The sequence below is a fragment of the Bidens hawaiensis genome, unplaced genomic scaffold (genome assembly GCF_021521415.1).
Source record: "Bidens hawaiensis isolate Kalapana, Puna unplaced genomic scaffold, B.hawaiensis_p1.1 tig00019354_1, whole genome shotgun sequence".
In the NCBI taxonomy this organism is placed as follows: Eukaryota; Viridiplantae; Streptophyta; class Magnoliopsida; order Asterales; family Asteraceae; genus Bidens; species Bidens hawaiensis.
The window spans coordinates 243,060-257,004 of NW_027492940.1; the positions used below are offsets into that span (position 1 = coordinate 243,060).

At 36.5% G+C, this 13,945-nt stretch overlaps 1 protein-coding gene across 1 annotated transcript; it reads right to left on the reverse strand.

Annotated features, from left to right (window-relative positions):
* Positions 1-2,395: 2,395 nt before the first annotated feature.
* Positions 2,396-3,992, reverse strand: LOC143558199 (CENP-B homolog protein 2-like). The gene is made up of 2 exons (XM_077047085.1): positions 3,443-3,992; positions 2,396-3,366 (listed from the first exon to the last, which is right to left on the reverse strand). Exons 1-2 carry the CDS (start codon positions 3,990-3,992, stop codon positions 2,495-2,497), a joined length of 1,422 nt encoding a protein of 473 aa, XP_076903200.1. The 3' UTR covers positions 2,396-2,494.
* Between the last annotated feature and the right edge of the window lie 9,953 nt (positions 3,993-13,945).

Below are 13,945 nucleotides of genomic sequence, written 5' to 3' on the forward strand. Positions count from 1 at the left end.
AAATATTTTAAATAAAGTATATTATATATATATATATATATATATATATATATATAAAAAGTTTAAATACAAATATGTACTTGTATTGCTCATCAAACACCTAGATCATTAAACTAGATATAAATGTTCGAATGTGAAGACATTGATGCTGGCAGATGTGGACTTAGTCAAAGGACTGCACATGCCACCTAATCACTATCATCCACGTGTCGAATGTCAGCTTGGGTATTTTCTAAATGCTTTGACCAGGACAAACCCTTATCTATTCAGGCTTTACATTTAATATTATATTATATTACTTTTTCTTTACCTCTTTTGAATGCTCGGTGATTTATGCACAAGAAACTCGCTTTCTATAAAAGCAAAAGTACGTTTCCTGTGTATAAAATACACAATTATATAACTAGAAAGGTTTTTTTATGCATTATGCACTACGCCACATGCCGGATATTATTAATTATGTTTGAAACCTTCATATTACATATGTTAAATAAATGTTTTTAAAAACTAATAATTCTAAATATCATATATACTTGAAATACGTTTTATAAAATATTAAACAACTATGACTTATGGTTGGATTTACTTATGAAACATCGTTTTTAAACCAAAAAAATTTCAAGAACAAAGGCAGCAACATAAACATAAACAAGTCATAGTACATTCAAGTATTCGACCAATAACACTTGGTTTTATTGCATAACATACAAAAGTCAAATACGAATATTCTTAGGGTCCTGCTAGGGACGCCCCCACACCCCATTAATACATCCCGTTTGGCAACACTATACGTGACGTATTAGTGGGTTTTTCTAAATTTGTCTTATTATGTTTTTTTGTCTGAAAATCAGAGGGGACGTATAGCCCTATACGCCACCTCTGATATATAATTTTTTAATTTGTTATTTGTTATTATTATTATTATTACTACTATTATTTATTATTATTATTATTATTATTGTTGTTGTTGTTGTTACTGTTATAATTAAGAGGAGGGTGCTATAACATCTCGGATTTTTGGTATTTGTATTCGTTTAAGTTTAAACCGATTTGGGATCGTAATTCGGATCTTTCTAACTATTTAAATCTTGTATTTATTGGTATTTAACTTGGTTTACTTATTTTATAATTTCATAACTTTCAATTATGCCAAATAGCCCTTAGAAATCTTTAACCTTTAAAATCGCTTAAAAAGGCTAAAAATCGTATTTTCGGGAACTACAGGGTAAGTTGGTTTCTTCAATATTGTAAATTTTTATTTTTAGAATAAAAGCCCTCAATCAATTTTGCCGATTGAGGGAGTCTCGGTTGTCAATTGACTCAAACCCGTTTAAGGGCATAATAGTCAACATCTTTGACTAGTCAATTTCTCATGCTTCTGGTTGGAACCGACTTTCGGTCTAGATGACTTTTATTTTGTAAAAAAATTTTAAAGCTACTGACCAAAACCCGACTTTCGACTCGCTGTTCAGATTCTGGTCAGTACCAACTCGCTTAAACGTTTAATTTAACATAACCGGAGTTCTAAACATCCGTTTGGATCGATTCCAACGGCATTAAGTTAGTATGACAAAACTCACCTAGATGGAAGGCAAGTGATTAATAATTATAATAACAAACTACGATTCTAAACAAGTCGTCCACTAACGCGTCGAACGAGATAATAATCAGAACCTGAAACTTTGAGATATGATAATATAAGTAAAAACGAACTTAATGCCGCTGGAATCAATCCAAACGGATGTTTAGAACCCCGGTTATGTTAATAACAACAACAATAAATAATAATAATAATAATAATAATAATAACAACAATAATATTAACAAATAATAAATTAAAAATAATAAATATCAGAAGCGGCGTATAGGGCTATACGCCGCCTCTGACCTTCAGACAAAAAAACATAATAAGACAAAATAGGTGGTTTTTTCTAGAAAAACCAACCAATATGCCCCATATAGAGCTATACGCGGCATATTGGTTGGTTTTTTTAGCAAGGGGGGGGGGGGGTGGCTGTAGTTTGGATAGCACACTGATGTACTCTACAATAGCTCAAACAGGTCTACAATCAATCTTATGTGCATACTAAAAGTCACCCTACATTAAATGTGTTCTAATTTAGAATGTCATAACAAAACCTAACTTATATATACAGTAGAAACTCGATAAATTAATACTTGATTATTTAATAAACTCTCTAAGATAATATTTTTTGTCAGTCCCGACTCGGGGATAGGGTGCTAAATTAATAATTCACTAAAATTATAAGATAATACATTTTTGATAATTTCTTTAGACTCCATATAAAATATAAATTAATAATTCCTTATATATAGCATATTACATGAATGATTTATGAAGGTTTCTTGAAAAATGACTCAGTTGTCTTTTGTTTTTTGTTGAAATCAATTTCCCCTTGAATCTTGTCTTTAATTTTCCTTAGCATGGTAAGAACTTCTGGTGTTGTTTTCTTATAGCTCAACAAGAAATTGTTCAATGTGATTGCCGCTTTAATAGCTTCGTTTCGCGAAGGGGGCTCCATTGTAGAACTTCATCATCTTCTTCATCGATATCATCTTTATTAATTCCAATAACGCTTTCAATAATTTCTTCATCAGTCAACAACTGTGCAACTACATTTTCTTCTGGGTGAGTCAGAACATCTTCGACATCCATTGCATTGCGATAACCCAACTCTTTGATCAAATTCTGGAGTTCTTGAGTGCTTTCACCACCTTCATCTGAGTTCTCAAAAGTCATGTTATCTGTTGATCGAAGTTTACAATGACGAAAGCAGTTCGCAATTGTATTTGCACGAACATCCATAGTCCATGCTGAAATTGCAAGATTCATTGCATCTAATACATTTATTTTTGCTGGATTTGGAACCCTTAATTCATAACCCTCCAAAAGACTTCTATAAAGTCGACGACGATAATGCATCTTAAAAGCTCGTATGATCCCCGCGTCACAAGGTTGAATTTTTGAAGTTGTGTTTGGTGGCAAAAAAAATAATTCAACATTTCGTAATCCTTCAATAATTTTTGGATGAGCAGGGCAATTATCCACAATCAAGAGAAGTTTTCTTCCAACCATTTTTTTATCAAGTTGGCAAACATATTCTTCAAATAACACACCAGTCATCCAAGCTCGTTTGTTAGCATGGTACTCACAGTTCAGACTGTTCAAGTTTACATTCTTGAAGCGCCTTGGTTTAGCATATTTCCCAAAAATCCATAAAGGAAGTTTTTCTGAACCGTCCTCATTACAGCAAATAGCAACAGTTAGTCTTTCCTTGTCTTGCTTTTTCCCTTCAAGCTGCATTGTTGCAAGGGAATGATCCGGTTGAAGTCTAAAAAACAAACCTGTTTAAGATCAAAACATGTAAATAATTACAATACTAAAGTACAAAATATAAAATAAAATAATAAAAAAACAAACTTGTTTCATTCATATTAAAGATGTCTTTCATTTTAAATTGATCAACTTTGTCTCTTATGGATTTTAATTTGTCCTCCATGCCCTCCATTTCAACAGATCCACTCTCTCCAAAACGCCAGAAATTTTTAATTCCATATCTTGCTTTGAACTTTCTAAGCCAACCAATAGAAAAAGTAAAGTCTGAAGTATCCACTGGATACATATCTTTCATGAACTTTTTCGCCTTCTCGATGATTAGTTCACCTGTCATATTCACATGTTCTTGATATTGAAGAATCCATTCATAGAGAGATTTTTCTAGGTCAGGAAATTTTGCCAGTTTATGTCGCTTAACATCGCCTCTTTCGGGAGCAAGTGAGAGATAGTCTAAAGACCACTTAACTGTATTCGATATTGTCGCTTGACTCACCTGCAAACCATAGTTACTATGAACCCATTCTTGCAATTGCTTTTGAGTGAGACTTGGATTATCCTTGTTGTGCTTGCATAATGCTCTTCGAATCTCGTCTGTCATTGTTGTTTTTTTCACACCTTTAAGATGGGAAGCCATGTTGTGTGTATGATTTGTTTATGTTAACCTATTTTGATCTTGTATTTATATAGAAAATATTTTTAATATCCATAAAGTGATACATTGAATACAAGAAGCATAATAAGGTGGGAGATTGAATATTTCTTTCAAATTGGGCCGTTCATTTGATATACATGCATTGTATACAATAATTAAGTGGAAGCTTGAAAGGTGTTTGTAAACTAAGTATTCTACTATAAATTAATAAATTATTAATTAATACATAAATTAATAATTATTAATTTATCGATTAATTAATAACTCTTTTAATTAATAAATTTTGGTGGTCCCAAGTGTATTATTTTATAGAGTTTCTACTGTATCATATCATATTATATCATATCAAGTTGTTAATTATCTTTGTAAGCGTAACATCATCATAACATCATATAATATACTTATTCACCCTTTGTTTATCATACATGTCTAGGTAGGGTAAACATGTATCAGGGTCGTAGACCTTTCCTATGTTTACCCTAGGTAACACATATCAGGGTCATCGCATGCCTTTTCTATGCTCACTTCATACATTCAATTGTCCCGTAAGAACATACAACCCCGACGGGCAATCACCACCATCAGCATCATTCCATGGGTGTCTTGTAAGACCATTTACATTATGTATACACGTATCAAGGTCGTTGATCTTTCCAATGTTCACATTATCCTTCCTACATAACTGTAACATCACGAAAAATTTGGTCCAATTTTGACAAATAATAAAAATGATTAACTAAAAATATTCATGGTATAAGGAAAGGGAAAAATAAGATAAATAATTGAAATAGCGTATGTTAAGGAAATGAAGTAAGGAGATCCCATCCCACATGAAAAGTGGTAAAGAAAATAAAGCACTTTATAAGGAGGGAACTTTCCATGACAATGTTCTTATGTGGCTAACCATTCTCCCTAGTTCTAGCGGAGGGTGCGAAGCACCCGACGCGCACGCGAACGGGCATGGGCACGGGCTCGGGTGAAGGGCGATGGGCGCAATGTGGCGCTTTGATGGCTCACTTTGCACTTCACACGCTCGCATCGCCGAGAGCCAAATTAGTATTTTTAGATATTGAGACGAGATCAAGACACGGCAAGTTACCAAAAGATAAGGGATTAAAAATGGACAGATTGAAATTTTGCACCTCGCGTGACGCGAAGGATTTGGGTCTTGCATCTTCGCGCGACGCGTAGTTGCGATGGTATAACGTAACCCTGGAGCGATATGTGGCGACACGTCACGGGACACGTGTCCCACGAGGTGACACGTGGCAGGCTAAGGTGACACGTGGCAAGCCTACTTGGCGACTCACCGAGCCTACTGCATCTTCGCGCGACGCGAAGTTGCAAATTTTTGCCTATAAATAGATCGGCCAAGGGTGATTTCACATTCATCCCTCACACCTCAAATCTCACATACACAACATCGGTATTCGTGCCACCACCCTGATATGCCGATATTCCGATGTTTTTGGCCTCGAAGTGCGTGCTAGAATTCTACATAGTTACTCTCTCGACTTTCCACCGTTAAGTAGGAGTACTGCCCGAGTAAAGCTTATGCATTTCGTATTTCAATCTATAAAAGGTAGGGGTTCGACCCGATTATTATATTATAAATGGCTTAGACTCTAGTCGGGGATATATCCCGTACGTTGATCATATAATAAAGTAAAAATATTTTCATAAGTCGAGATTATAGATGAAATAATATTTCTCTATTATATATATAGATTTTTATAAATACTTCTTATGATAAAAGAAATTCGAAATGTACGTTTCTTCATGAAGAAGAAACGCAGTTTATAAATGATTAACAAAAGAAAGGACTAGAAATCCTTATATTTTATAAAGAGATAAATGTCAAGGTAAAGGTTATGCAAACGGACTAAAGGTCTAAAGCTAGATCGTTGATCTAGTACTTATAAAACGCTATTCTCGTACTATAGTCTGAGGTAACAAGACAAATCGGTGAGAAACACCAAACAAGAAAAAAGATGAATACGTCCAACTTTTATAACTTTTATAAAACAAGTCTTTGAATGTTTGCATGGGATTATGTATCCCTAAAACTTTATAAACAAAGGTAATCACTAATCCTCAGGCAATTGTATACGTTTGTTTGTATCCTTACATATGTGGGTAGACGGTGGGCACACCGCACCACACTTGCTAATGCCTCTGCCACGTTTGGTCGGACCTAAGTAATGTCTGAGAGGGGATTATCTCGTGTATATTGGTAGTTGCTAAGTACTCGATGTTGCGGTATCGGTAAGAGGTTTCAAGTATAATTGGATGTTTATAATAGTAAATTTTGACTTTGCTATTTTCTAAGCCACAATTGGCCGGGTCATAAGATACATAAGGGGATAATTAAGTATTTAAATGTTTTGTGTCAGCGTGTTTACCAGCATGTGTTGCTGACGTATTTTATAACTATTTTATAGGTAATGAAGAATAGGTGTTTGGAGATGATGGATAGCCGTTAGACGATCTGATGGCTCAAGTGGATGTTTTAATATTAAAAAAATGTAAATTATAGTTTTATCATCCAAACACTTTTTATACAAATTAACGGGGGTTTAATTCCCGTCTTTTGAATATAATAATATTTTAATCAAGTCTTGCGCTTTACCACCTTAAACTTTGATATATTTACAAAACATGTATCAACTTATGAGTCACACACCTAGGCCCTAATTCGGGGTGTGACAGGGTTGGTATCAGAGCCATAGATCTTAGCGAATTAGGTATATAAGTATACCTAAGCTTTTATCAGAGATAAGTTTCAATATTCTATTATATTATTATATAGGGATAAGATAGGCTGGTATTCTTTCCTATCCCATAATATTCTAATCCTTATAGATGTAGACGTTTAAAAAGATGATGGAGTCCTTCTATGAAGAAATGAGACAGGCAGGTTGTCCGGAACCCATCATTCCTCCCGATGCTGAAAGTGATAGCTACTACATCGATTTCTTCAGCCAGGACAGGCCAGTCATGCCAGTGGTACCCTATGGAAGCCAACCCATTCACTTCCCTGGCACGGAGCAAATTCTGCTATAGTCGTACCGTTTGTTTCCCTACTTTGCTGTAGTTGTACCGTTTGTTTTCCACTCTGCTGTAGTGTACCGTTAATAAGTCCGTTGTACTTGTGCTTGTATCCTTGTTTCTAAGTCCAGGGTAGTAGAAGTTGTTAATGTTGTAATGTGTTCCCGTTTGTTAGATAAATAAAAACTTTTAGTTATGAATCAATTTCCTTATAATTTCAGAATGTCGAAACAAAGTAATCCCTCTCAAAATAAGGAAGCTTCAAACGCTAAAAGCAACCAATCAAAAACTGAACCTACTCAAGGAAACCATGAGCAGTTGATAACCAAAATGCAAGAAATGATTAATGCCATGAATACCTTATTACCCGCCATGAAAGGAAAATCTATCCATCAAAGTGAAAATCGACAGCCCAGTAAGACTGTCAAATCCAAAACTCGTCCAAACCCTACCCCTCAAAATGAAGAAAGTAATCAAGGATCAACCAACGATAAAGAGTTCCACCAAACCTTTAAAAAGAAGTTAAGGATCGAAGGTTGTTTGTTCAAAGACTTCAAAAATTGTGGGTCGACGGAGTATTATGGCGACAAAGGTGCCATAGCAGCCATAAGATGGCTTGAAGAAATGGAATCAATCGTTATAATAAGCAAATGCACTAAGGAAGAGAAAATTCAGTACACGGCACAAATGTTTAAAGGGGAAGCGTTAGAGTGGTGGAACACCCTGTTGATGACAAGAGGTAGAAGAACCATGTATCAGCTAACATGGGAAGAATTTAAAGATTTGGTTATATAGAAATTCTGTCCAATGCATGAGACCGACTTAATCCAAACCAAGTTTCTCAATCACAAAGTACTCGGAACTAATCTGAGAGACTACAATACCAAGTTTCAAGAATATTGTAGGCTTGTGCCCCAGTTGGTAACATCCGAATCGAGCAAGGTAACCCGCTACATATGGGGTTTACCGAGAGAGATACGAGACATGGTGAGGTCTCATTTTCCACAGACGACGGAATCCGCCATGGAGCTGGTTGGTTATCTGATGAACGGTCTGATCCGCAACAAGGAAGAGGATAAAACAGAATATACAACGAATGACAAGAAATGAAAGGGAAATAACTGTTTCAAGGGAAAAGATGTGGATAAGAGGAGGGGTGGTTTTAATTCCAACTACCTGTTATGCATGATTTGTAAAAGGCATCATTTGGGTCGATGCCGGTTTGCAACATCTACATCTGCCATTTGTGATACATGCAAAAAGTCAGGGCATGCTGCTGCTGATTGCTAGAAAAACAAAATGACTTGCTTCAACTGCAAAGAGATGGGACATCTTAGCTTTGACTGTCCTAAAAAGCACGAGTCACACACCTAGGCCCTAAGTCAGGGTGTGACAATAACATACTTGTAAGGCCAATATTGGTGACTTGCGATATCAAATTACGAAACCCATTATTTATTCACGGTCAAGATAATAGTTAATGTCAGCGAGAAATCCGGACACGAGACGAGAACTTCGACACGCGCTTAATTTCAACGGAAAAGCTTCTAGATTATGTTTTTATTTTGCTATATATATGTCACATGTCATATGTGTGTGTGTTTTATGATGTTTTCACCCACCCAATGGGAGCTCACCTTGGGTGGGGTCGGTTTGTTTATCATATTATTAATCTTTCAACCGATAACGAGATCGTTCCTTTATTTTATCGTTATATTATTTATGTTCGGTCGTTTATTTCACCGCATCCGTCTCGAGCACTTATCTAGAACAAACCCGTTCGTTGTCGGATCCGGTTTCGGGACCTACAATATTACTATGTAAGTATGCATGAGTCGCATGCCTTTCCTATGTCTGCATTGTAGATCACACATATTCATTTAATAACCTTTAAGAAATTCACATAGCTACTCATCATACATCTTAACCATAATTTTTAAAAACGTTATCACTCATAGCATATTTGTTTACTCATTATCATGCATGACTAAAAGCCAAAACGATTATCCTGTTAGATCATTTCGTGAGTGTGCACACCGCCCCAAAATGTAACATAAAATATGAAATCTAGAAACTCAAATGGTGTTAAGTAAATTTCATAGATTAAAAGATAATGTCTTCTTGACTGAACGCTTAGACAACTGTACACAATTCACACGCGAACTATCAGTTTCTAGATTAGTGAGAACTTTAAGAAATCACTCTAGACCAAGTTTTTTGCTTGGAACTTATCGCATAACATGATTATTACACAACCTAATGTCTAACTTGTCAATAACACAGTTCTCGCATAGCTAATTAGATTTTGCGCGAACTTAATCTATGTGATAACCATACTAGGAGATAACTATCATACGCAGTAACTGAGCTTCGTGTGAACTTTAGTTGTGTGATAAATGTACAACTGAGGGATAATCACTATGCAATAACTATCAAGAATAGTAAGAACTTACGTAGCTGGCAATAAGCCCTATATTTGGATCTCATGGTAGATCCAACGTTTGATTCCTTAAATCAATTAAGAAATGAGCTTTGTGATTCGTCATGGTCCAAAACACAATCCTGAAGGTTCCATGCAAATCCAATCTTTAATGTGAAAACTTACCAAAACCAAAACCAAAACCAAGTTTTGTAATGAAGATTTGTGAAGAATGAGCTCGATCCATCAAGTTTCACTAACAGATGCTTCAATCCAATTGCCAACAAGTTTAATCGAGAAAAACAAAATCTTGAAGCCTTTGGTCGGTTTCTCTCCCTAGTATACTCTAATTCTCTTTCTATATTTTCTTACACTAGAAGGTGTAAGTATGATGGAGATGATGGCCGAACGTTTTTTTGAGTTTTCTCTATCAAATATATATTTCCTTTGTAGTCCTTAAAAAAATTAGGAAAATAGGTGTACCATTTTCCACTAGACTACATGGCTAGAGATAAATGGAATGGGTATTAGCCCATTGTTGTAGCACCTCATCTTTGTAAGGCCAAAAATGTAACTTGCGATATCAAAGTACGAAACCCATTATATATTTAAGGTCACGTAAATAAAGTGGGCGTGAAATCTTGGATACGAGACGAGAGATTCGGTGCACACGTTTGGCTTTAATGGAAGAGATCTTCTAGAATGTTTTTATGTTTGGTTATAAATATGACTTCATATGTCTTTGTATGTGTGTGTTTTCCATGGTGTAAGTCATCCACCCAAGGGGAGCTCACCTTGGGTGGGTCTGTTCGTATATTAATATATCAAATTTTTAACCGACAACGAGATTGTTCATTTATTTTATCATTATATTATTTATGTTCAGTCGTTTGATTTACCGCACACGTCTCGAGCACTTATCAAGAACAAAGCCGTTCGTTGTCGGATCCGGTTTCGGGACCTACAATTGGTATCAGAGCTTCGGCTCACTAGTTGAGGGATTTTAGATCACAACCTTGGGTTTTGATCTTGGGAGAAGAAAAGAAGTGTTCTTGACAAGAAAACCTCAAAAACAAGAAAAACAACAAAAATACAAAAAGAATCGGTTTCCAGTTGATCTTCATGTTTTAAAGTGTGTTCTTGGTGAAAATAACAAGTGTACAAGCTCTAGATCTAAAAGTTTTAAGGTTAAAAGTGTTAAAAATCAAGGGTTACGGATTCTTAAATTTGTTAAAAATAGACAAGTTAAAAAAAATTGCTTCTCATGGCATGAGAATCTGTGTACCAACTTTTGACCTAATACTGACAAGTTAGGTGGAACAGATCCCGAGAAAGATTGTTTCTGGAAGCTTAAACTTTTTCGCTTCGCGGGAAAGTTTTTCGCATCGCGGGAAAGTTTTTCGCATCGTATAATTCTTTTCGCTTCGTTGGAAACTTTTTCGCTTCGCATCACTGTTCATCTTTTTCGCTTTGCTTGGCTGAACTTTTTCGCTTCGCTTGACTGAACTTTTTCGCTTCGCTTGGTTTAATTTTTCGCTTCGCTTGGAGACTGTTTCGCATGAAAAACTAGTTCGGATTGGAATTTGAGTTGTTTAAGGACTGTTAGTGTTTGAGACTGCTGAGACCTTTTGCTAAAATCTCTAACTTTTTACATACTTGCTTTCTATCTAGTTCTCTCTCTCTCTCTCTCTCTCTCTTTCACTTAAACCGAACATAAAACTCAAGATCCGAGACCTCTTAGGTTGCTTAGTGTGATTTCCGCTAGCACAAAGTTAAGTTGATCCAAGAACGTTGTTAGATCCACCCACGACGGGACCTACAATTGGTATTAGAGCGGGTTTGAGTCAACTGATTCAACTTTGTTCTTGATATTCGGGTTCTAATTCCTGCGATTACCCGAACCTAGACGTTAATTTCTTGGAGTTTTTAGAAATAAAGTTTGGTATCTGGAAATAAAAGTTTGAAGATTTTTGGAAATAAAGTGCTTGAAGTTCGTCTTGGGTCTGTGGATATGAATTCTCTGCTACTTAAAGATGGGGTTTAGAGTTAAAAAAAAAGGTGTTTTATGAAGAACAGACCCGAACAAATGAAGGTCAAAAAGAGCAAAAAGTCAAAATCCGTGAAGGTATACAAATCTATGTTTGATACTTACTGTACGCTATTCGTTTTGCTCATATTCAGCAGAATAAGTCTTGTGTGGACGATGATAATGATTGAAGGGTGGTGTTACCGGAACTCGGTTTTCCGGTGAAGGGTAAGCTAGAGTAACGGCCAGCGGACATCGGCTTTTCTGGCTAACCGGAGATGGTTCACCGGAAAAAGGCAGCTCACCAGAATCATAGTCCGGTAACTTTTGGAGACGATGGAAGTGGATCTGCTGACGACGGCCATATAATTGAACGATGATGATTTATTGTTGCCGAACATGGCAGGTTATGATTCCAATATCCGGTCGTCGGAATATATTTTTCCGGTTGGGGTCACCAATATTGATGACGGCTGCAATACACTACAAAGGTTTAATTTATTTCTTGGTTGTGCCCTAATCTTTATTAAATGAACTAGGCTTTGGCTTAACCAGGCTCGGGCTAATATTAACACTTGGGTCACAACCTTCTGGTTCACACTATTATTATTGATGGGCTGTTATGGGTTTCTATATTGTTTTTTGGGGCCAAATGCAAATTAAAGTTTAACTAGATTTTCGGGCCAAGTAAGTGGATTATTGAGCGGGTTGACCTAACTGAAGTAAATCAAATTTATTCGGGTTTTGTCATTATTGGACCGTGTTTAAAGCATATTATTGATATGTTATTTTCAATGCGTTTGAGAATTGTATCCTGAAAACATGGGCTACGAGCATCCGAGATGCTTATTTATTAAGGTGATAAATTGCAAACAAGTTGGATTTAATAAGGAATTAATTTGTTTAAGTTCTCACCCTGGAAAAAATTTGACGAACTTGTTGTAGGCCTCGCCATGATGAGGTCACCAATGTCAAACTCCCAACCGATGAAATTTTCCGTTTTGTTGCGAGGAGTTCAGGTTGTTCGACCTGTGGGCGAGGAAACTGTTGGTCTTGTGGTACAACAGGGCGGCCAAGCTGATGTTGGAAATGATCGTGGTGGTGGTGAAGGTGAAAAGGAAGGTGAAGATGAGGAAGATGATGATGACGGTGAAGATGACGAGGACTAGAACGGGCATGATAGTTTTGACGAGAATGATGATGACGATGGTGATGGTGATGGTGGACACGGTGGAGACAGAGGGGCCGGGGCAGCAGGAGGTGTTGGTGGAGTTAACACTCAATCACCTCCACAAACTCAACAAGATGTTCAAGACCCTACTGCTCACGACTCTGTCGGAAAAGTCTGGGAGCACGACTCACAAATCAATGACATGCATAAAGAACTGTTTCCTGAAGATTTTGTAGGTATTATGGATGATTTTATTGAAGCAGGAAAGAACTTGGAGCAATTCATTGAACAGAATACGGAGGAGGCAGTAGAAGAAGACTACATCAACTACTCGCCAAATCCAGACACACCTCCAGCTCAAGTTCAGGCTTCATAAGCTCCCACAACTGATCCAGCCGCCGACTTGAAACAAGAACCACCAAAGAAGAAGAGAAAGATGCACATCGTGTCAAGTCGTGCGTGTGCCCGCGTACTCAACTACCCTTATCATGACGATTCACTGATTGTTTATGTGAAGTATGATAAGAGGAACAGTGTTTTGGCCATCAGAAGATACAGCGGAGACCTTAACTATCATCACGATTCACCTATGTGAAGTATGAAGATCACTTGTTCTTGGTGAAAATAATAAGTGTACAAACTCTAGATCTAAAAGTTTTAAGGTTAAAAGTATTAAAAATCAAGGGTTACGGATTCTTAAATTTGTTAAAAATAGACAAGTTAAAAAAGAATTTAGCTTCTCATGGCATGAGAATCTGTGTACCAACTTTTGTCCTAATACTGACAAGTTAGGTGAAACAGATCCCGAGAAAGATTGTTTCTGGAAGCTTAAACTTTTTCGCTTCGCATAAAACTTTTTCGCTTCACGTTAAAAATTTTTCGCATCGCATAATTCTTTTCGCTTCGCTTGGAAACTTTTTCGCTTCGCATCACTGTTCATCTTTTTCACTTCGCTTGGTTGAACTTTTACGTTTCGCTTGACTGAACTTTTTCGCTTCGCTTCACTTGGAGACTGTTTCGCATGAAAAACTACTTCGGATTGGAATTTGAGTTGTTTAAGGACTGTTAGTGTTGACTGTTGAGACCTTTTGCTAAAATCTCTAACTTTTACATACTTGCTTTCTATCTAGTTCTCTCTCTCTCTCTCACTTAAACCGAACATAAAAATCAAGATCCGAGAACTCTTAGGTTGCTTAGTGTGATTTCCGCTAGCACAAAGTTAAGTTGATCCAAGAACGTTGTTAGATCCACCCATGACGGGACCTACAATT